Source organism: Dipodomys ordii, unplaced genomic scaffold (assembly GCF_000151885.1).
Source record: "Dipodomys ordii isolate 6190 unplaced genomic scaffold, Dord_2.0 Scaffold214, whole genome shotgun sequence".
Classification (NCBI taxonomy): domain Eukaryota; kingdom Metazoa; phylum Chordata; class Mammalia; order Rodentia; family Heteromyidae; genus Dipodomys; species Dipodomys ordii.
In genome coordinates this window covers 123,193-147,318 of record NW_012267430.1, presented here as the reverse complement: position 1 = coordinate 147,318, position 24,126 = coordinate 123,193, and the positions used below count along the sequence as shown (strand labels likewise).

The following is a 24,126-nucleotide window of genomic DNA, read 5'->3' as shown; positions in this document are numbered from 1 at the left end:
AGATGCATTATTAGATTGTTTGTTTGGGATTTCTCCAATTTGTTAGTGTAGGAGCTCAGAGGTATAACTTTTCCTCTGAGAACTGCTTTTGCTGTATCCCAGAGGAACTGGTAATTTGTATGCTCATTTTTATTAAATATCATGAACATCTGAATTTCTTTTCTTTCTTTCATGACCCACAGGTGATTGAACAATGTATTGTTCAGTCTCCATGTGTTACACAATTTTCTTTGGTGGCTTTTGGTGTAGAGCACTACTTTTCTTTCATTGTGGTCTGAGACAATGCAGGGAATGATTTCAGTATTTCTTAATTTGTGTAGATTTGCTTTCTAACCTAAAATCTGGTTTATTTTAGAGAATGTTCCATGTGCTGCTGAGAAGAATGTGCATTCTGATGCTGCTGGGTGAAATATTCTGTAGATGTCTGTTTTGTCTAGTTGGAGTTGTTTAGATCTGAGTTTTATTTGTTGAATTTTTTTTTCTTTGTTGAGTTTTTGCCAGGTTGATCTATCCAGCAGGCAAGGGCTGTGTTAAAGTCACCAACAATCAATGTCTTTGGATCTATGTGTGATTTTAGGGAAAGTAGTGTTTGTTGGATAAATTTGGGTGTTCCGGTATTGGGTATATAGATATTTAGATTTGTTATATCCTTATGTAGGAGAGATCCCTTTATTAGTATGTATTGTTCTTTTTCTCTTTTCACTAATGTTAATTTGAAGTCTATTTTGTCCAATATTAAAATTGTAACTCTAGCCAGTTTATGGTGGCTGTTAGCTTGGTAGATTTTATTCTAGCCTTTCACTTTTCAGGACATGTTTGTTTTTATGGGCAAGATGTATCTCTTGAAGGCAGAAGATAGAAAGATCTTGCTTTCTTTTTTTATTTTTTTATTATGAAAATACTGTACAGAGGAGTTACAATTACATGGGCAAAATAATGAGTACATTTATTATCAAGCATTGTTGCTTCCTCCTTTGTTTCCCCTTCCAACCCCTTCCATATCCCGCCCCCCACATATCCTCCCTTCCCCTCGACATTTCGACATAATGACTTTAATGACTTGTACATCTCATTGTTGCAATGGGTCCACCTGTATCCTTATTTAAATGATTTGTTTTTTCCCTTCTCCTCCAAAAATTATACCACCATGAAATAAAGTGAAAGCAGGGGTTATATTGTGGGGGAGCGACATACAAAGCAACAAAGAAATGATCTTATAAGTATGTTAGAAACAATCGCATGAAAGAAAAAAAAACATTTAAATACTTATCTTGGGGTTCATTTCACCTAACATCAACATATCTGAATTTTTCTGCTTGACTCAGACATACACTAGTTGTTGCAAATAAGGGAAACCATGGAAACTATGTTTCTTTGGACCTGGCTTGCTTTACTTAGTATAATTTTTCCCAACTCTTTCCATTTCCTAACAAATAGGGCAATGCCATTCTTTCTGATGGAGGCATAGAATTTGATTGTGCATATACCACATTTTCTTGATCCATTCATCTACTGAGGGGCATCTGGGTTGGTTCCAGATCTTAGCTATGGTAAATAATACTGCAATAAACATAGTTGTGCTGGTAGCTTTAGTGTGGTCTTGTTTGTAAGCATTTGGGTAAATGCCCAAAAGTAGGATTGCTGGGTCATAGGGGAGCTCTATGTGGAGTCTTTTAAGGAAACTCCATACTACTTTCCAAACTGGTTGAACAAGTTTACACTCCCCTCAACAATGCAGTAAGCTTTCCTTCTGTCCACATCCCCTCCAGCATCTGTTGTTATTAGAGTTCTTGATTATAGCCATTGGAACTGGGGTGAGGTGGTATTTCAATGTTGTTTTGATTTGCATTTCTTTTATGGCTAGAGAGGTTGAGCATTTCTTCATGTGTCTATTGGCCATCCTTCTTTCCTCTTCAAAGAAGTTTCTCTTTAAGTCTTTTGCCCACTTATTTATTGGGCATTTTTTGAGGATTTGTTGTTGGAGCATTTAATTTTTTGAGTTCCAGGTATATTTCAGATATGAGACCCTTGTGCATTGTATGGCTAGTGAAGATCTCCAAATCCGTGGGATTTCTATTGATCTTGCTAGCTATGTCCTTTGCCATGCAGAAGCTCTGCAATTTCATGCAATCCCAGATCTTGCTTTTTTGATCTAACTAGCAAATCTATGTCATTTAATTGGAGAGTTAAGTCCACTAATGGTGAAAGTTAGGAAGGTGTTTGGTACTTCCTGCGGTGTTATCCACCTTCTTAGGGGCTGTGCTTCCTAGGTTCTTACTATGATTATCTGATTCTTTGAGAGTTCTTTCTCTTTCTTCATTGTGTTCTTGTTGTTTTTTTCCCTTCCCCTTTAAGTATCTTTAAGTATTTTTTGTAATGTTTGTTTGGTGGAGATATGCTATTTCAATTTTTCATTCAATTCTTGCTTCTGAACGAGCCTATCCTCTTGGCTGTTTAGGAAGTTCTTTACTAGGATTCTGTTATAAATTTCCTAGTCTTTTAGCTTCTGCCTCTAGGGCCTGTTCTACACCATTAACTATAAATTAGGACTTCTGATGGTGTCTTCTATCTGTTGAATGTATCTATCATATTTCATGGAATTGTTTTGAATATTTGTCTGTTCTTTCTCTATGATGTCTAGGCTATCTTCTATCCCAGGGATTCGATCTTCTGCATGGGTCTAGCCTACTATCCAGACTTTCTACTTTGTTTTTTATTTCCTTTCCTTATAATTGGTCAGTTATGATGGCTTTAATTTCTTTATTGAAGATTTGTTTTAGATCTTTACCTCCTTGGTTTGGGTTTCCATGTTAATGCTCAAAACCTTTAATTGAGTGGCTATAGATTTATTGCAGTCTCTTTCCTTCTGCTGGAATTCATTCAGCTTTCTGTTTGTGGACTGCATGAATTCTATTAATCTTTGGTTAGCTTCATTACACTCATGCATAGGCTTTCAATCTTTTCATTTATCGTGTTTGCCAGTAGTGTTTCTAGAGTAATTTGAGAGCTATTCTCTGGATTTGTCATTAACTGCTCTGTTGCCTGTTTGTACTGAGTAGGGGTTGAGGCTCTTTGACTTGCCATTTTTGTGTGTTTCTATGGCTTATTCTGCCCATTTGCGAATGAAAGCAAATTTAATTCCTCACTAGAACACAATTTTAAGACAAGCACCATCCCTGTGGCTGCAGAGATTTCTCAGAGCCCTGTTGTTGTACAGATTTCAGGGGTTTACATTCAACATTGGGTGTTTTCACTGTATCTCACCATTGTTGTGAGTGAGGGTATATCTAATTCCATGCCAAAACACCATATTAAAACAATCACCAACACAGAGCCCTGTAGCTGTGCAGTCTTTGGAGGTTCACACTCAAAAGCAGTAGTTTCACTCTATCTCTCCTTTTTGGAATTGAAAGTATTTTCAGTTCCACACCAGAACACATGTTAAAACAAGCACCAACACAGAGCCCTGTAGTTGTGCAGACTTTGGAGGTTCAAAATGTAAGATAGCTGTTTTCACTATATGTCCCTTTTTTGGTGATGAAAGTATATACACTCCTTCACCAGAACACAATTTTAAGAAATACCAACCCAGAGACCTGAAGTTGTGCAGTCTTAGGAGGTTTACAATCCAAATAGGTATTTCACTCCATCTCTTCTTTATTGGATAGGTCCAATACCACCACTGAGCACAGTGTTAAGACAAAATCCAACCCCAGGTCATGAATTTGCACTGATTTTAGAGGTTCCCAATCATAGATAGGTATTCCACTATTTATCTCTGCTTTTTTTTTTGTCAGGGGAGGGGTATTGTGCTTCAGGAATAGGAATCATATACAGTTGTAATCAGAGAGAAGGTCTGTTATGTGGATTAAAGTGATTTGGACCAAAAGGATAACACAATGAGTCACTTTATTACACTCTCAGTAACTATAAATATAATCCAGCTCAATGTTTCACAACAGGGTACCAACAGAGTAGTGAAAACAAGACCAGAAACAATGAAAAATGGGTTGAGGTGAAAATAAAGGAAAGATGAACAGATATAATGAAATATAGGAGAAGAAAATCAGAGTCAGGAGATGTAGAGAAGGAAAGGAACAAAAAGAAGAAAATGAAGACCTAAATTCAGAGTAAGAAAAAGGAAGAAAAAAAAGAAAAAGAAAAGAAAAAAAATATAAAATAAAGAGATAAAAACATTAAAAGAAGGGGCCGGGAAGTTGGCTCAGTGGTAGAGTGCTTGCCTCGCATGCATGAGGCCCTGGGTTTGATTCCCCACCACAGATAAGCAGAAAAGAGCTGAGAGTTGTGCTATGGCTCAAGTGGTAGGACACTAGGCTTGAGCTGAGGGACAGTACCTAGGCCCAGAGTTCAGCCCCCATGACCAACAAAAAAAATTAAAAGAGCTATATGTCTATGAAGTAATAATACTAAAATTATAAATACTAAGATTGCACAGTAGAGAATTGGGTAATCAATTTACACTTCGAATTAAGTATATACACAGTTAAAGAGAAAGCCTACTAATCACCGTAGGCTATGTATCCAGGAGTGAACAGAACAGCAATGAGGAAGGAAAAAGCAGAGTGGTAGAAAAAATAAAACAAAAATAAAAACACAAAAGAAATTGAAAGAAAAAAAGAGGTAACAAAATAGAAGTAAAAGAGAAAAGAAGAAAAAATTTTAAAAAATAAATGATGTAACAATTATAATTGGGAAGAGAAAAAACAAAGAAGAAAAAGGATCTTCTATTTATTTGGGAGATCTTGTGTCTCCCCTATGTCCACTTTCTAGTCCCTTGATGGTGTCTTTGGTTTGTTTGTAGTGGTCACTCATCCTGGTAGCTGAGTTGGTTTCTCAAATCAACTTGTTTGAGTGAGAAAAAGTTCTGCTTTACAGGCTTGGGGTCTTTGTGACCTTCTTTCCAGACTAAAAAGCAAGATCTGCCTTTTTTTTTTTGTAATGCAGAGAGGAGTTGGCTGGAGTCTCTAGTTTGTTGTTGCTGGGAATGAGCTTGGGCATGGATGGGGTTTTGGTCTGTCTCGAGTCAATGGCTTTCTCCAAAGTGGGTAGCCCCTTTTGGCCTACCAGCCTGGAATCTCTCTTGGCTTTTATAGCCTGTCTGGCTTTTATTTTTTATGATTTTAATGAGAGTTTACAATTTATTGGCTTTGTAATTCTTGTAGCTGACTAAGCTGCAGGTTTGGCTGTATGAATGGAATTACTTTGCTGCCTGCAGTGGGGCTGGATTGCCTTTCTGGGCTCACCAAGTAGAGAAAGTTGTTCCAGGCTGGCCCTGTGAGAAGTTCCCTCCTCCTGGTTAGGGCAGCCTTCCCCTGGGCAGAGACGACTCTCACAAGTTGGATTTCTTTGCCCTGTTCAAAAATGGTGTCACAGTGGCTGATTCTCTGGCCCAAGTTATCTGCTAGCTGTTCTGGCAAAGTCTATGACAGTATCAAATATGGCATTCTTCTCTGGTGGTGGGTGGGGAGGGCTACCTTCCATCAGCTGTTCTGTGGGAAGCAATGGGGATTCTCATGGTTTCCCTTGGCTTTTTGGACCGTTCTGATCCATGTCTGGTAATGTCCAGTAAGATGTGGATTTCCACTTCTACTCATCCAGTTCACACTGGAGGTATGTGAAAAGATGCATGCTATCAGTCTCTGGCACATTTGCACTGACTTGCCTGGATATTGCCACAGCTGCTGCCACCACCACCACCAACAGCTTGGACTCAAATCTGTCTTCTCCCGTAAACTGCCTGAATTTGTCCTCACTGGGTAGAATCTCTGTACTATTATGGCTCACTTGGTATAATTTTCCAGTAGTGGATTATTTGCTGAACTGCTAAAACTGGCTTCTTGGAGAGAGCTCACAGCTGTACTTCCACCATCTTCCTCCTTCCTCTACCACTGTGCTTTAACACAGGTTATTTAAGATAGCTTTAAGAAATAGCTATGGGTTTTGATGAGTAGAAAATGACACTGACTTCTCTGAAGAGGAAATAAGAATGGTGAATAGGTACATGAGAGATGTTTGACATTACTGGCCATAAAAGAAATACAAATCAAAACCACATTGAGATTCCACTTCACCTCAGTTAGAATGAAAACACCTTCAGTTATGAAGAAAAGTAATAATAACATGCTGGTAGGGACATGGTCACAGAAAGGAACATTACTACACTGTTGATGAGAATGCAAACTTGTTCAACCACTCTGGAAAGTAGTGTGCAGGGTCCTCAAAAGACTAAACATAGAGGTCTCCAATGACCCAGCAATCCCATTCCTGGGTATTTACCCAAATGACCACACACAAAGCCATACTAATGCTACCACCTCAACCACGTTCATTGTAGCATTGTTTACCATAGTTAAGATATGGGACCAACCCAAATGCCTCTCAGTAGATGAATGGATCAAGAAAATGTGCTATGTGTACACAATGGAATTTTATGCTTCCATCAGAAAGAATGACATTGCCTCATTTGTTAAGAAATGAAAAGATCTAGAAAAAGTTGTTTTAAGGGAAGAAAGCCAGACCCAGAGAAATGTAGCTTGCGTAGTTTCCCTCATTTGCAATGATCACAATAACCCAATTATTAATTGCATAGGACCATATACAATGAAACATGTCAAAATAAATTCCAAAAATTGGACACAAGAGGTTCTTTTTAAGTTGTTTGCAGTTATTTCTATTTTTTGTTTTAGTTTTATGTATCCTTTTTCATGTATATAAGTTTATCTGATCCATGGAAGGGAAAGGGAATCACAGAAACAGCAGGACAAAGGATGAACTAATGCAACAATGATTGATACTCACTAGACACTAAGTTGGAAATGAACTTTTAATATGGGGAGGGAAATGGATAGGAAAAGTGGGAGAAAACAAGGGCGTTATAATATCTACAGAAATGCAGAAAAAGCATTTGACAAGATCCTTTATGATGAAAAATCTGCAGAAACTAGGAATCCATGGAACATTCCTCAATATATTAAAGGTCATATATGACAAACCTACAGCCAGCAATATATTTAAAGGTGAAAAGTTAAAACCATTTCCTCTAAAATCAGGAATGAGACAAGGATGTCTGCTCTCTCCACTCCTCTTCAATATTGTATTGGAATTTCTAGCTAGAGCAATAAGGCAAGAGACAAACATAAAAAAAAGCATCCGAATAGGGAAAGAGGAAGTAAAACTTTCACCTCTTTGCAGATGGCATGATCCTGTATTTAAAGAGCCCCATAGACCATCTCCCAAGTTACTTGAGCTGATCCTAAACTTTGGTAAAGTAGCAAATTTGTCAGTAAATTAACACAGGAAAATGAGCAGCTTTTCTGTATGCCAACAATAAGAAGAGTGAGGATGAACTCACAAAAGCAACTCCTTTTTTAATAGCCTCCAAAAAAATACCTAGGAATAAACTTAACCAAAGAGGTCAAGGACCGCTATGATGAAAACTTTAAAAAGTTAGAAAGGGGCTGGGAAGGTGGCTCGGTGGTAGAGTGCTTGCCTTGCATGCTGGGCTGGATTCCTCAGCACCACATAAGCAAAAAGAAAAAAGCTGGAAGTGGGGCTGTGGTTAAAGTGGTAAAGCGCTAGCCTTGAGCTGAAGAGCTGAGGGACAACGCCAGGCCCAGAGTTCAGGCCCCATGACCAGACCCCCCCCCAAAGAAAAAGTTAGAAAAAGAAATTAAAGCAATTTTAAGGAATCTATGCTCCTGGATTGAGAGAATCAACATCACAAAAATGGCAATACTGCCTAAAGCTCTCTACAAGTTCAATGCAATACCTATCAATGTCCTGACAACATTCTTCAATGAAATAGAAGAAGCAATACAAAAATTCATAGAACAAGAGAAGATCCCAAATAAAAACAAACCTTAGCAGAAAGAACAGTGCTGGATGAATATCAATACCAAACTTCAAACTCATATACACACACTCTCTCTCTCTCCCTCTCCCCCTCCCTCTCTCTCTCTCTCTATATATATATACACACACACACACAGCTTTATAATAGAGTTTAGCATTGGCTTTATAATATGAGCTTAGTATTGGCACAGGATGGGCCTGAGGACCAATGGAATAGATTGAAGACCTAGACATGGTCGCACAGACCTATGGCCACCTAATCTTTGATTTGGAAGTCAAAAGTATCAGATGGGAGAAATTCTCTTCAACAAATGGTGCTGACAAAATTGGATATACACATATATAGAAAAATGAAGTTAGATACTTATATATCACCCTGTATCAGAATCAACTCCAAATGGATCAAAGACCTGGAGGTAAGCAGAGAGCCTGAAAATATTACAGGAAGAAATAGGGGATATACTAGGGCTTCTTGGCACAGGACGAAATGTCCTAAATAATGATCCAGAAACATACCAAATCAAAGAAAGGCTGGATAAATGGGATCACATTAAATTACAGAGCGTCTGCATGGCAAAGGTCATAGCTAGCTAGATCAATAGAAAGCCCACAGATTGGGAGATTTTCACTAGCAATACAACAGACAAAGGCCTCACTTCAAAAATGTAACTTAGTTCAAAACATTAAACTCGTGGAAGGGGAAAAACAAGTCATTTAAATAAGGATACAGGTGGACCCGTTGCAACAATGAGATGTACAAGTTGTTATGTTGAAAACGAACTTTACAACTTTGGTGGGGCGGGGAGGTTGGGTGGGGGGGGGGGGGGAGGCTGGGAAGGGATGGGAAGGGGAAACAAAGGAAGAGGCTACAATGCTTGATAAGAAATGTACTTATTATCTTGCCCATCTGATTGTAACCCCTCTGTACAGTATTTTCACAATAAAAAATAAATAATGTAAAAAACATTAAACCCCTGAACAACAAATCCTCAAAGAAACAATCATCCCATTAATACATGGGCTAAAGAATCTAAAAGAGACTTCTTTGGAGAGGAAATAAGAATGGCCAACGGACACATGAAGAAATGTTCAAAGTTGCGTGTCATAAAAGAAATGCAAACCACATTGAGATACCACCTCACCCCAGTTAGAACGGCTATTATCAAGAAAAATAATAACAGATGCTGGCTGGGATGTGGTCAAAAGGGAACACTTCTACACTGTTGGTGGGAATTTACGCTGGAAAGCATCATTAAGGTTCCTCAAAAGATTAAACATAGAGCTCCCCTGTGTTCCAGAAATCCCACTCCTTGGCATATATCCAAATGATCACAAGCAAGACCATACTACAGCTATCAGCACAACTATGTTCACTGTAGCATTATTTACCATAGTTTAGCTAAGCTAAACTATGGAACCAAACCAGATGCCCCTCAATAGATTAATGGGTCAAGAAAATGTGGCATATATACACAATGGAATTCTATGCTTCCATCAGAAAGAATGACATTGCCTTATTTGTAAAGAAGTTCACAGTCTTGGAAAAGACCATATTAAGTGAAGTAAGCCAGACACAAAGAAACATAGGCTACATGAAGTTCCTCATTTATAATAACTAGTATATTTCTAGGATAGTCCTGGCAGAGGAGCATAATAGCTCACTAGCTATGTACATATGACCATGCAAAATGATGCTAGGCAAAATGAACTTCAAGACATGGAAACAAGAGTCTCTTTTGGTTGTTGACTTTGTTGTTGTCAATGTACTGTATCTACTTATTTCTTCTTATTTTATTTCATTTTTCTTTTTCCTTTGGTTTATCCCTGACAAGCACTGTTTTTGATTCTGGTATCCTGCATCTTGAATATGAGTTAATCTGATTTAGGGAAGGGATGGGGAATATTGAAATGCTGTGGATGACCCAATGCAATAATGATACCCACAAGACACTGTGTTGGAAATGAGCTTTGCATCTTGGTGGGGGGTGGGAGGAGGAGGAATAGTGGAAGAAAAAGGAGTAGTGTAATACAATGTATACACAAGTTGCAGAGTACCAAAATCAAATACAGTGACAACAGGGGATATACCATAGGGGGGAGAACTTAGAAAGGAAACAAAGACAAAAATCACATAGTACATTAAAAACAACAACAACAAAGACAAACCTCTTGTGTCCATATCCTGGGGTTCATTTTGCTTAACATCATCTTATATGGTCATATATACATAGCTTTTGAGCTTTTCTGCTCATCTGATAAGATTATCATAGACATATACTAATTATTGCAAATAAGGGAAACCATGGAACTAGTCACTTTTCGCTTTAGTTATTTTTAAGGTAGAGTCTTTCACTGTTGCTCAGAGTTGGCAAAAATCCTCCTACCTACAGCCCCCTGCATAGCTGGAACTGCAGATGTGTGCCACAAGCCAGTTTGTTCAGATGATGTCTTGTTAATTTCCCCTGGGATGGGTTTTAACTGCAGTCCTCTTAATCTCAGCCTCCAGAGTAGCTTATATGACAGGTGTGAGTTACTATGGGAGGCACTCTATGATTTTTCTAGAGCTTCAGTCCAGTCCTCCAGGGGTGATGGATAGGAAGACCAGAGTCTTCAGTGTCACATTATCCCCATGGGATTCTGAAATCATAAGAACTCAAGGATTAAGTGCCAACATTATAAGCATATATATATATATATATACATATATATATACATGATTTTCCTTGTATCACTTGTTAAAAGTGAAGTAATTTTTGTGTGTTTGTGATTTAGTTTTTATCTCAATGTCAAAAAGAACAGAATTGGCAAGGCACAAAGTCCTGTCTTGAGGTCATCTATACCACATTCCTGTTTCTGTGGGAAAATCTTCCCAAGAAAACAGGTCTTCAATATTTCTGTGAAATTGCTTGACTTAGTCCTATCTATTTACTTGGAAGTGACTTGTGGTACCTGTATATTTTTGCCACAAATACTATGGGGAGTGTGTTGTACCTGACCATGAATGGGGCTTTGTTGAGTGTAGCCGAGGTCCTCATGGGACAGAGACCTCAGCTGCAGTTTGTGGCTCTGAGTTCCCCAAACTTGTCCTTGCACACAGACTCAGAGAATCTGCTCTGCTGGTCCTCAGGCAAGCAGCACATGGGCACAGCTGGGCTGCCCCATGCAGGGAGGTTTTTGTTCTAAGCTGTAGCATGGTGTTAGGGTGTTTTATACTTTGCAAGCAGTAATAAACCCCTGCATCCTCAGGCTTCACCCTGCTGATTGTCAGTGTGAAATCTGTGCCTGACCCACTGCCACTGAACCTGTCTGGGACCCCAGTAAATCGGTTAGAAACCCTATAGATCAGGAGTTGTGGAGACTGGCCTGGCTTCTGCAGGTACCAGTACAAGTATGTGTTTCCATTGCTATGCAGGAGGCTTTCACTGGACTTGCAGGAGATGGAGGCTGGCTCTTCAGGGTTGATGGACAGGGAGGGTGGAGTCTGTGTCATCACGATGTCTCCACAAGATCCTAAACAATGAAAGACAAGTGCAAGGTCATGTGTACAATTTTTCAGCAGGTTTTATAATGTTCCTCTGTTACACATTATAAGCTAAAATAGTTATTTTTGAAATTTTGATTTAGAATTTATATTCAGTGTTAAGACAGGATGTAAGATATGCACAAAAAGGGTTTTGTCTATGCTATCTCACTCTATAGAACAATTTTTGCAGTATCTAGGTTCTGATGCCCTGGATTCTTCCTCCCCCTCAGAGCTCTAAACAGCACCTTCCATCCTGATGTATGAAATCCACACACCTCACATGTGGACAGAACACACAACAGCAGCAGTGGTGCCCTCCAGGCCTCATCCTGCACACCCCATCTCCTTCCTCCTCTCCTTCATCTCTCTGTGCCCTTACCAGGGATCCAGAGCATCAGCAGCCCCAGGAGCTGAGCAGGGCACTTCATCTTGAGAGTCTGAAATGAGGAGTTCTGATCAGTCAAATTAGGGTGAGAGCTGAGCTTTTATCTTAGACTTAGCAAGGATGCTCCTCCCTAGGGAGCACTATGCAAATTGTATGTTGGGTGCAGCAATGTGGAAAGACTTAAAAAAGGCATGGAAGGAAGCATCTTAATTGAGTCAAATAATTTGTGCCTTGGGAAGAAGCCAGAAAAGACAAATTCCATGTGCCTGCCTCAGTGGGCAGTCATTGGCCATGCAGAAATTCTGGATGTGTTGGGGGCTGAAGGAGGAAGTGATGTGCATTTGCACCAATTTCTCTAAGACAGCAAGAAGACCTAGTTCAATGCAGGTGTGGGAATTGGTCTCTTGGAGGGGAACTGTCACCTGTTTATCCCCTTCCCAGCTAAGAAGATAAACAAGTTTGCCCTCACTCAGTCTTTTACCATTGACAGCATAGACTTGGCTATGCAGATAGTTTTTTTTTTTTTGTGGCAAGTCCTGGGCTTGAACTCAGGGCCTGGGCACTGTTCCTGAGCTTCTTTTGCTCAACGCTAGCACTCTACCACTTGAACCACAGCACCAATTCTGGCTTTTTCTCTTTATGTGGTACTGAGGAATTGAATCCAGGGCTTCATGCATGCTACGCAAGTACTATCACTAAGCCACATTTCCAGCCCTATGCTGATAGCTTTTAAATGAACCAACCATGTTGGAAAGATTAGCAAAGCTTTTCCTTGGAAGAGAACTTAAGGGGGAGGGGAAGATTTTCTGTTTCAGCTAGAGTGCTAATTGCCCAATTGAAGACCAGAACAGGGTGGGAAATAATACTTTTAGTAGTGAATACAAGTTTCCTGGGAGTAGGTTTTATAAACTGGTGAGCAGTCTGTCATTGTTTTAGATATAGGAGCCTTCCACTTTGGCAATAGTTGGTTTGAAGTCAGGGACTGAAACTTGCTAAGCTGGCACTCTGTCACTTGAGCCATGACTGTCATCTTGATTTATGCTTGTATTTTTTTATTTTTTATTGTGAACATACTGTACAAAGGGATTACAATTACGTGGGTAAGATAATGAGTACATTTCTTTTTTCTTGTTTTTTAATTTTAATTTTTATTTTTTGTGAACATACTGTACAGAGGGGTTACAATTACATGGGCAAGATAAGGAATACATTTCTTTTTTTTTTAATTTAATTTTATTTTATTTGTGAACAAACTGTACAGAGGGGTTACAATTGCAAGGGCAGGATAATGCGTACATTTCTTACCAAGCATTGCAGCCTCCTCCTTTGTTTACCCTTCCCATCCCTTCCCAGCCTCCCCCTCCCCCCATCCCAATCCTTCTCTTCCCCCCCCCCCCCAACCCATTCCCCTCCCCTCCCCCCCCACACTGACGTTGTAAAGCTCGTTTTGGACATGACAACTTGTACGTCTCATTGTTGCATCAGATCCACCTGTATCCTTAAACAACTGGTTTTTCCCCATCTCCTCCACAAGTTATACTGACATCAAATATAGTGAAAGCAGGGGTTATACTGTGGGGGAGGGACATACAAAGCAACAAAGAGATCAACTTATAAATGCATTAGAAACAAATGCATGAAAGAAAAAACATTTAAATACATATCTAAGGGTTCATTTTCCTAGCATCACTTTATCTGACCTTTTCTGCTTCACTCATACATATACTAGATATTGCAAATAAGGGAAACCATGGGACCTATGTTTCTTTGGGCTTGGCTTACTTCACTTAATATAATTTTTTCCAAGTCTTTCCATTTCCTAACAAATGGGGCAATGTCATTCTGTATTTTTGAATATCGAGTCTTCTCAACTTTTCAGCCCAGGTTGATTTATAGTTATAATTCTCTGGATCTCAGCCTTCTGAGTAGCTAGAAGCCACTAGTACCTGAGAAAATATTTTTAATCAATCAATCAATCATTTATTTAATTAATTTGTTTTTATATTTCACTTTATTGTGCCAGTAGTGGGCCGTGAACTCAGGGGCTGGGCTACTTCATTCAAGGTTGGTAACCTACCACTTGAGCTACACCTCAAGTTTTGGCTTTTTGCTGGTTAATTGGAGACAAGAGTCTTATGGACTTTCCTGCCAGGGTTGGCTTAGAACTGTATTTCTCGGCTCTCAGGCTCCTGAGTAGTTTAAGATTATAAGAGTGAGCTGCTGGTACACAGCCAAAAACATTTCTTAAGGGAAGAATATCTTGATATCATCAGGCATAATGAACATTTATGACTTTTTTCTTCTGAGTGGTCTTAGAAAATCCCTTCTCATGTCTATCTTTCTTGTCATGGGTACTATGCTGTCACAATCATAATTCCACAGTTTACAAAGAGATTTCATGGGTTAGAGAAGAAGGAATGCAGTCTTTTAATGTCTTAGGACTATTTGAATCAAAGACTAGGCTTCTCCTGGGGCTTCATCCGAGATGGTCACTGTAGTGAATGTGTTGGGTCAGAGCTGGGGGAACATTAATTCCAGACTTCCTGCCTTTAGAGACCAATTTGTGAGAGATCAATCTGTGCTGTTTTCATCAACGAGTTGATGATCCTTTTACACATTCAAAAACACATAGTGTACCACACATAGTGGAAATTTGATTTGTGGGAAAAAGAACAGCTAAGGCATCTGTCATGTCTTCTCTTAGTGTAGAAGCAACTCTGTGGTTGTCTTCATCTAGAAGATATAGAGAAGTCTCTAAACACTGTGAAAAGCAGTTATGTTTATAGCTGACTTATTTGAGTCTTAAAATCTTACTTTGTATATGTCTAATCTGAATGACTACCAGTAAAGGAATGAAAGAAAAAATTTAGCTCATTGGAGTAGTGACAAAGATCTACTTGAGTCAGAGGATAGAAGACCTTGTTAGAACTGTCTTGGGAGCATTTACTCAGTGTTCATATTCTTGGTCTTGGAAATTGGGAACTTCTCCAATCATTGTATTGTTTGTCTTTCTCCTATTGTTGCAGAAACACTAACCTTTCCTAGGTAAACTTTGAATCTCATTTATCATTTTTTTCAACTAGCAAAAATGATTGGAGAAAATTATCTAATTAAAATAAAGTAAGAGGGGACATCTTAATGATTTAATGGAAAACTTAAAATACATACTGAGTTGTCAATAATATTTCTGGTTTTATGCTTAAGGTTTAAGATCACTTTGACAAGAAAATACCCTGAAGCTAAGCACCAGGGACTCACACTCTGGTCCTGTCTACCCAGGACGGTGAGACCTAGAAGGTAGAGTTTCTTTTTTGGTGGGGGGAGGAGAGGGGTCAGTTGTGGGTCTTGAACTCATGTCCTGAGCACTGTCCCCATGAGCTTTTGCTCAAAGCTTGTTCTTTACCACTTTTGAGCCAATATGGCACTTTTGAAGATTGAGGTTTGAAGCCAACATAAGAACAAAAGTTTGTGGCATTTGATCTCCAGAATAACCATCAAAGACTGGACTCCACCGAGGCATGGCTAAAGTGGTCAAGACTAGAGGAGCAAACATGTAGAAGAAATGTGATCCTCTGAGTTCAAACTCCACTCCATATTTGTTACTGTTTTCTTATCTACCTATCCTTTCTTTGCCCAATGTTTTCTTGCTTCCTTCCTCTTCCTCCTCCTTCCCTTTCCCATTCTTAAAATTTTTGTTGCTATTTCCTACCATATTATTTTGTTTTTTTTCTGATTATCTGATTGAGCTAGTCTGCCTATCATGTCTGCAAAACTCTACCTATTTAATAAAAATTTTCAGTTATTAGTGAACCTCTATTTCTGCGCCATTTAGTAGCTTGTAGTTCAGGTCTTCCATATTGATCTTAGAGCTTCTAAGTTGACTTTTATGTTTTCTAGTTGCACAATTACACTCCATTTGATGATAATTTATGCTCTTGATTTGCACCAACTAATTTTGTAATCCACTTCTCTGCTGATTGCTTTGCATAGGCCCTCTAGACTGCTTCTCAGCTTTGGTAAATGAGTCCTTTGAATTGGGAACTGAGCTTTATCTGGTGGACTGGGACAGCAACATGGTGGCACTGACCCAGGTCCTTGTGCTCCTGCTACTTTTGATGTCTGGTAAGATATTTTAAAATGTCACAATAAAAGTTTTTCTGCATTCCCATTTGTAGACTAATAGATCTCTAGAGGTAAATGTACTGACGTAACATTGAGGTATAGAATTTAATGAAGTATTTCAATATTTATATTCATGTTATAAAGTATGTCTTCCTGTCTGTCTATGTGATCAGTTTGTCTTTTTGATTGCAGTTGTTTGTGGGGACATTGTAGTTACTCAGTCTCCAAGGTCCTTGGCTGTGTCTGCAGGAGAGAGGGTCACCATCAACTGCAAGCCCAATCAGACTATTATCAAGCACTAGTAACTACTTGGCTTGATATCAGCAGAAACCAGGAGAAGCTCCTAATGTATTGGGCATCCACCGGGCATCTGAAGTTCCTGATAGGTTCAGTGGCAGTGGGTCTGGGACTGATTTCACACTGACCATCAGCAGTATGAAGGCTGAAGATGTGGCAGATTATCACTCCCAACACCATTGTAACTGCTCTCCCACCGTGCTTCAGCCTCGATCACAAACCTCCTCCCCATACCATGGATCAGTGAGCCTTGCTGTGTGAGCAGCTGCCTTCTCACACAGCCCTGAGCTGGTATCTTTCCTGTCTGTCTGAGAGATTACATTTCAACATTTACTGCTGGTAGGATCTGCAGGAACCAGGAATCATTTAGGTACTTAGCTTTTCTGGATCCTTCTTTGTCGGAGATAATTGTAGAAAAATATAATAAGGTTGTCTCACAAACATTGTTAGGAGTTTTTGTGTGACAAGAATCTGAATGTTTCTCAGGATTATATAGATGATGCAATCAAATTAATCTTTACTCCTTAGAGATGGCTCTAATACCTTTTCCCTTCTCCCCCCCCCCCCCCCCCCGTGCTGTTCCTAGAGCTTTAACTCAGGCCTGGGCACTATTCCTGAGCTTTTTATTTTTTTTTTTAACTCAAGAATTCTCCTCTACCCCTTGAGTATTAACTCCACTTCTGCCTTTTTTGGTGGTTAATTGAAGACAAGAGATTCATGGACTTTCAGGCCCAGGCTGATTGGCTTTTAATTGCCATTCTCAGATCTCAGCCCTCTGAGTAGCTCAGATTATAAGCAGGAGCCACTGGCGTTGGTGTCTTTAGTGCTTCTGAATAGATCAATTATTCTTTTCCCCAGCCCCTTTTAGTCTTGATGTTTCTATTTTGATCTTATTCCCATTTTTCTGTTTTCTTTTACTTAAACCCATTTATTTTCTGAATTTATTTCCTCCCCAATATTAAGCCTCTGATCTCTTATTTCAATACCTAAAATCTAGAAGATCGTATTCCTAGTTTGTTACTTCTGTCACTACACCTGTTTTCCAGCTGAGCTTCTGTGATCAACTTCAAGCAAAATACATCCCTGTTCTACCTCCTCACATCCTGTCTTTTCCTCTTCCCTTCAGGTCTTTCAGTCATCCTTTCTTTCAAAGGTCATTCTTTAATTGTACAATTCAATAACTACAAGTGTATGACGGCATTTCACATTAGATTTCTTCATTATTGTATCTTTAGTCTACCCAACTCCAATATTGTGGTAGAAAGATATTGTGGGTCTTAGATTTACTATAACTTGAGTTCCTTATGCAGTATGCCATTAACATGGGCATTCTTAGTGTTATGGAGACAAAAGGAAAAGTCATCCAAATATTATTTCTCCATCCTTATCTGAAATCTTTGTGACAATGAGATTTAGTTCCTGAAAAGATATAAGTAAGCCCAAGCTATGCACTCTGAATATGTTCGTACATAAAAGCTTTTCATCTGTCCTGAGGCTAGAACTCAGGATCTGGGCACCGTCCTCGGCTAGCATACTACCACTTAAGTCACTGCTTCACTTCTGGCTTTTTGATGGTTAATTGGAGATAATAGTTTCATTTATTTTCCTGCCTGGGCTGGCTTTGAACTCATCCTTACATATAAGTTTCCTGAACAGCTAGAGTTACTGGTATGAGTTGGTACCAGGTAGAAATGACTTCTAAGTTAGGTATCAAGTGGTATGATTGTTATTTAAAAAAAGTCCCCATCAGTTATCAATTAGTAATAATTGGCTTAAACAAACTTTGTGTGTGTGTGTGTGTGTGTGTGTGTGTGTGTGTAGGGCTCCAGAGGGACTTTGTATCAAGCAGGTAGGTGAAACAAGATTGAAAAATGTTAATTTGTGAAGTTGGGAGTGATTACAATATGTTCTGTATTTATATATAATCAAACCTTCTGTAAAGTTTATAAATGAAAGCAATGAAAAGAAAAACATTCCAAGGTCTCTTGTTGACCAAATAAATGACTTATTCTGAAGTCTTTTTCCAGTTGTAAAGGATTGTCAGCAGATGGTAGAATAGTATAAGCCATGAGCCTACACAGTTTGCTTGCCAGCTACCAAGAGCAGTGATTATATCTTTATCATCTGTCATCTATGTCTCTCTATCTTTATCTATGTCTATTTCTACATCTCTATCTCTGTAATTCTCTATCATCCAAACATATGTGCACACATGTCTACATTCACACATGTATATTTCCACCATCTACTTTATAAAATGATTGCATTTATTTATTTATTATAAGATGTTTTCTGTCTATAACAATAAACACTGTTTCATGGTAATTAACTGTTTCCTTTCCCAGCACTATTGTGCTTTAACATATTGTGCTTTATCTAAGAGAGCTTTAAAAAATAGCTGTGGAATTTGATGTGTAGAAAATGACACAGACCCTGTCAACCAACCAGCTAAGGGGAAAAAATCCTCTCTTGCTGTAATCATGGATAAAATTATTTCTTCTGAACCCTGATTTAAATATTTAACACAGTTTATAATATGTTTATCCTAGCAAAGTCATAAAGTCTAAACTCAGTCAGTGGAAAAGTGGATGCTTCCTTCCTCAGTAGGATCTCATTACTATTAATGTGTGTCCATGTTATTTACAGAGTCACAATTCAATATCCTGGACTTGCTGTGTATGCAAAACTCAGTGGATGCTTACATGAAAATGTTATGTATTATTTCCACCTGACATATTTACATTCTACTGTACACTTGAGATCCTCTTGGGGGGATTACTTATGATGCCTACTATAAATATTACACTAATAGGTGTTATACTCTATTGTCTGCAGTACATATTTTTATTTTGAAAATATTGTACAGAGGGGTACAGGTTTTTAACATCTTTATATTAGCATCCATTAGTTGTACAGAGGTTATATTTTGACAAGTCCATATTTGTAAGCGTTGAATCTTGATCAGGCTTGCTCCCTCTCACACTCTATCCCCTCCCAAACCAATCTCCACAACTTAATTGTTCCATTTTCATACATGTATATAAAGTACGATGATCATATTCACTCTCCTGCACCCTCACTAATCATCCCCAATTTTGATGACTTTATTTATATTTTTAGTGTATGGTAGTCATTCAAATGGAATTAGCATATTTGCTACTTTAATGAGATTGCACCCCTCACTTAATGTCACATTTCTTAACCCCACTACCCTATTATTCCAGACCTCAGTGAGTCTCATTTTGCTCTTTTTATCCACAAATGCAATAGATTTAAATATTGGTCACTCTTTAATCTTCTCTTGTCCTCTTCCAATCCTCACCAACAGTCCCACACTTACACATATGTTTATTACATATTTCCATATATTACAGTCATGTAATATTCCTTTGTGTATTTTTTTGTTTGTTTTTTGGTCCGGTTGTGGGGCCTGAACTCTGGGCCTGGGCGCTGTCCCTCAGCTGTTCAGCTCAAGGCTAGCGCTCTACCACTTGAGCCAGAGCACCACTTCCGGATTTTTTCTTTTTTGCTTACAGAGTGCTGAGGTATTGAACTCAGGGCCTCATGCATGCAAGGTAAGCACTCTACCACTGAGCCACCTTCCCAGCTCAATCCTTTGTGTATTTATAAGTATAGTTATCTTTTAGGTTTAGCAAGCACACATGGGAGAAAGCATGACATTTTTGATATTCTGAACTTGGCTTGCTTACCATGAAGGTCCCAGATCTACCCACTTCTCTGCGAATGACTCAATTTCATGTGAAGCCAGGCCAGACTCTATCTATGGCAAACAATTTATAAGACTTCCCAAAGGCCACTTGAGTCCCATACAGTCAGGTATAGATTTCACTCTGGAAATCAGCAATATCCACCCCGCTAAGGATGCTGGAGTTTACTACTGCCTCCAAGGAACACAGTATCTTACCCGTGTGGTACATCCCAGAGCAAAAAATTTCCCTGTGTGTGGAAGCCCAGCTCTCCCCATGTGCTGCTTCTCTGGAAACCAACAGAGCACATTCTCTGAGCCTGTGTGTGTGGGTGAGTTTGTAGATCCAGACCATCAACTACAGATGAGGTCTCTGTGTTAGGGGACCACAGCCACACTCAGTTACTCAGAATATCCACCATCAAGAACACCAGCAACAACAAGTGCTGGTGGGATGTGAGGAAAATGAACAATTCTGTAGGTGAGATGATTTGACCACAGTTCTCCGGATCTCCATCTCTAAATGTAAGGATTAGCAGCCCAAGTGACCCCACTTGGCCACATACACATATTAAACTGCATAAGATATTCTCCATGTTGTATGTGCAGCCAGTGTGAGTTTACATGTACCTATCCCTTTACACATTTCAGAATGCTTGTCTTAATATCATCCTTTCTTAGTGAGGAAGCAAAATCTTTCTATATAAGCACCACTTGCCTTGTTTTGCAAATAATATTTCCTTTTGCCTCATATTTTCTCTCCATTTTTGTGAGTCATTTTCCTATAACATGGCACTGTTCGCTATTTTTATGTTCCAGAGTCTTAAACATTGAGTTCGTTCCTTGCCCTGCATTTCCTGCTGACCTTCCCACTTTGAGCCCTCCCTTCTGTGGTCCTCCTCCCCATCAGAGCTCTAAGTTCTGTCTTGAATGCCATTTGCTACCATATCATGCACAGTATATAATGCAGGTGCAATCACCTTTGCATACTTGCTTCTGCCCTGATGAACTGGTCAAATGCAATCTGATCTAAGGTGCCTGTACTTAGGACCTTTAGTAACCATTCAATTAATAAAGATTCAGAGGCATTCATGGTGGGCACTATTTTCCATGGAATGTCTAGTGAATTCAGGTGCCACCTAGAAGGGATGTCTTCATTTCTCTTGTCTTTTTCCCCCCAGTACTGGGGTGTGACCTCAGGGCCTACTGCATGCTACACACTCTACCACTTGCCACATGCTACCAATAGTCCTTTTAAGGTAAACTCTTTCACTGTTGCTCAGAGTTGGCAAAGATTCTCCTACCTACAGTCTCATACATAGCTGGAACTGCAGATGTGTGCCATCAAGCCAGATTGTTTGCTCAGATGGAGTCTTGTTAATTTTCCTTGGTTTTCGCTTTAACTGCAATCCTCTTAATCTCAGCCTCTAGAGTAGCTGGTATTACAGGTGTGAGCTACTATGAGAGGCCCTCTATCAGGTTTCTAGAGCTTCAGTCCAGGGGTGATGGATAGAAAGAGCAGAGTCTGCAGCATCACATTATCCCCATGGGATCCTGAAATCAGAACTACAAGATTAGGTGAAAACATTCTAAGCTGTTTTCATGATTTTCCTTGTATTACTTTTTAAAAGTGAAGTCATATTGGTGTGTTTATGATTTGGTTTATATCTCAATTTGAAGAAAGAACGGAATTGACAAAACACAAGTCCCATCTAGAAGTCATCTATACCACCTTCCAGTTTTTGTGGGATAATCTTTGCAAGAAGACATGTTTTTAGACTTTCTGGAAGCTTCCTTTGAGTATAAGTCACTTAGGGTATTTGTAAATATCTGCCTGAAGTGCTATGGGCATCTGTTGCAGCTGACCATCAATAGGGTTTCGTTGAGTGTAGCTGAGGCCCCCCATGGGATGGAGACCTCAGCTGCAGTTTGTGGCTCTGAGTTCCCCAACCTTAACCTTGCACACAGACTCAGAGAATCTGCTCTGCTGGTCCCCAGGCAAGCAGCACATGGGCACAGCTGGGCTGCCCCATGCAGGGAGGTTTTTGCTCTGGGCTGTAGCACAGTGTTAAGGAGTTTTGTGCCTTGCCCGCAGTAATAAACCCCTGCATCCTCAGGCTTCACCTTGCTGATTTTCAGTGTGAAATCTGTGCCTGACCCACTGCCACTAAACCTGTCTGAGACTCCAGTAACTTGGTTGGAAACCGTATAGATCAGGAGTTGTGGAGACTGGCCTGGCTTCTGCAGGTACCAATTCAAGTATGTGTTTCCATCGTTATGCAGGAGGCTCTCACTGGACTTGCAGGAGATGGAGGCTGGCTCTTCAGGTTTGATAGAGAGAGTGAGAGGACTCTGCGTCATCACAACATCTCCACTAGATCCTAGAAAGAAGGAAGTCAAGTGGGGAGTCACATAAAACTTTTTAGCAGGTTTCATAAATTTCCTCCATTGTACTAAATTATTATTTGGAATTTTATTTGGATTGTAAACATTCAGTTTCAAAGCAGGAAGTTAAGATTTGCACACAGAGGACTTTGTCTTTACTATCTCATTCTATAGAACAATTTTCAGCAGCATCTATGTCCAGATGCTCTGGAATCTTCTTGCCCCACATAGCTGTAAGCATAACGTGCAGTCCTGAAGTATGAGATCCACACACCCCACATGTGGAGAGAACACAACAGCAGCAGTGGTGTGCCGAGACCCCACCTGAACACCCCATCTCCTCCCTCATCTCCTTCATCTCTCTGTGCCCTTACCAGGGATCCAAAGCATTAGCAGCCCCAGGAGCTGAGCAGGGCACATCATCTTGAGAAATTGAAATGTGGAGTCCTGAACTTAGCATGTGAGATGAGCTTTTATCTTAGCCTTAGCAAAGAGGCTCCTCCCTAGGGAGCACTATGCAAATTGAATATTGGCTGCAGCAACGTGGTAAGACTTAAAGGGTATGGAAGGAGGCATTTTAGTTGAGTTAAACAATTTCTGTATTGAAAAACAAGCAAAGATAAATTCCATGCTGTGTGCCTTAGTGGGCAATAGGAGGCCATGTGGAACATCTGGATGTGTTTGTTGGGGCAGAAGGAGGAGAGAAGGTGCATATGGACCAACCTCTCTAAGACAGCAAAGAGACTCAGTGCAGTGCAGGTGTGGGGACTGGTCTCTTGGAGGGGAGCAGTGCCTATTTGGTTCCTTCCCAGCTAAGTAGATAAACAACTTTGTCCTCCCAAGTATTGCCCTTCAGTTTCCTACCTTGACAGCACAGACTTGAGCTATGCTGATAGTTGCCAAGTAGACAAACATGTTAGAAAGAAAGGCTGGAAAGAGCTTTTCCTTGGATCTAGTGAATAAAACTCTGTGATGCTCATGTGAAGAGAACTTGCCAATGAGGAGCACTGGGATTTCTGTTCCAGCTAAATAGCCAATTTTCCAGTTCAATACAAGAGCAAAGGTTGGAAATTATCCTGTAATAGTAAATATAAGATTTGTGGGAAGGGGGCGGGGCGGAAGGAGGATGGGAAGGGATAGGAAGGGGAAACAAAGGAGGGTGCTACAATGCTTGATTAGAAATGTACTCATTATCTTGCCCATGTAATTTTAACCCCTCTGTACAGTATTTTCACAATAAAAAAAGATTTGTGGGAAACAGATTTATAAATTGGCAAACATTCTGTCATTCTTATTTCTAGATATATCAGATTCATAAAAACTCCCCCCCACTATTTTGGAAGTACTTGGTTTGAGGGGATTTAAACTTGCTATGCTGACACTCTACCACTTCAGTGAGGCCTTGCTTCTTGCTTTTTGCTGCTATTTTGGAGATGGAGTCTCATATAATTTTTAGCCCAGGCACATTTAGCATCACAGTTCTCTGGATCTCAGTTGTATGTGTAGTTAGGAGCCACTGATACCTAACAAAAATATTTCTTAGTTATTTTTACTTATTGTGCCAATACTGGAGCTTGAACTCAGGGCCTGAGTACTGCCTCTTAACTTTTTCATTCATGGTTGGCACTAAATATATGGAACTATATCTCCATTTCTGGCTTTTTTTCTGGTTAATTGGAGATAAGAGTTTTATGGATTATCCTGTCTGGGCTAGCTTACAACCATATTTCTCAGATCTCGGCCTCTTGAGCAGCAAGGATTACAGGTATGAGCCACTGGTACCTAGTCAAAAATATTTCTTAAGAGAATAACATCTTGATTTCATCAGATGTAATG

General features: G+C 39.6%; 1 gene segment (V, D, J or C); it reads right to left on the bottom strand.

Annotated features, from left to right (window-relative positions):
* The window catches only part of LOC106000267, a 242,896-nt gene that overhangs the window by 99,855 nt on the left and 118,915 nt on the right, over positions 1-24,126 (bottom strand). The window contains 1 exon segment of the V gene segment in view: positions 21,977-22,286. Coding sequence covers positions 21,977-22,286 — 310 coding nt within the window.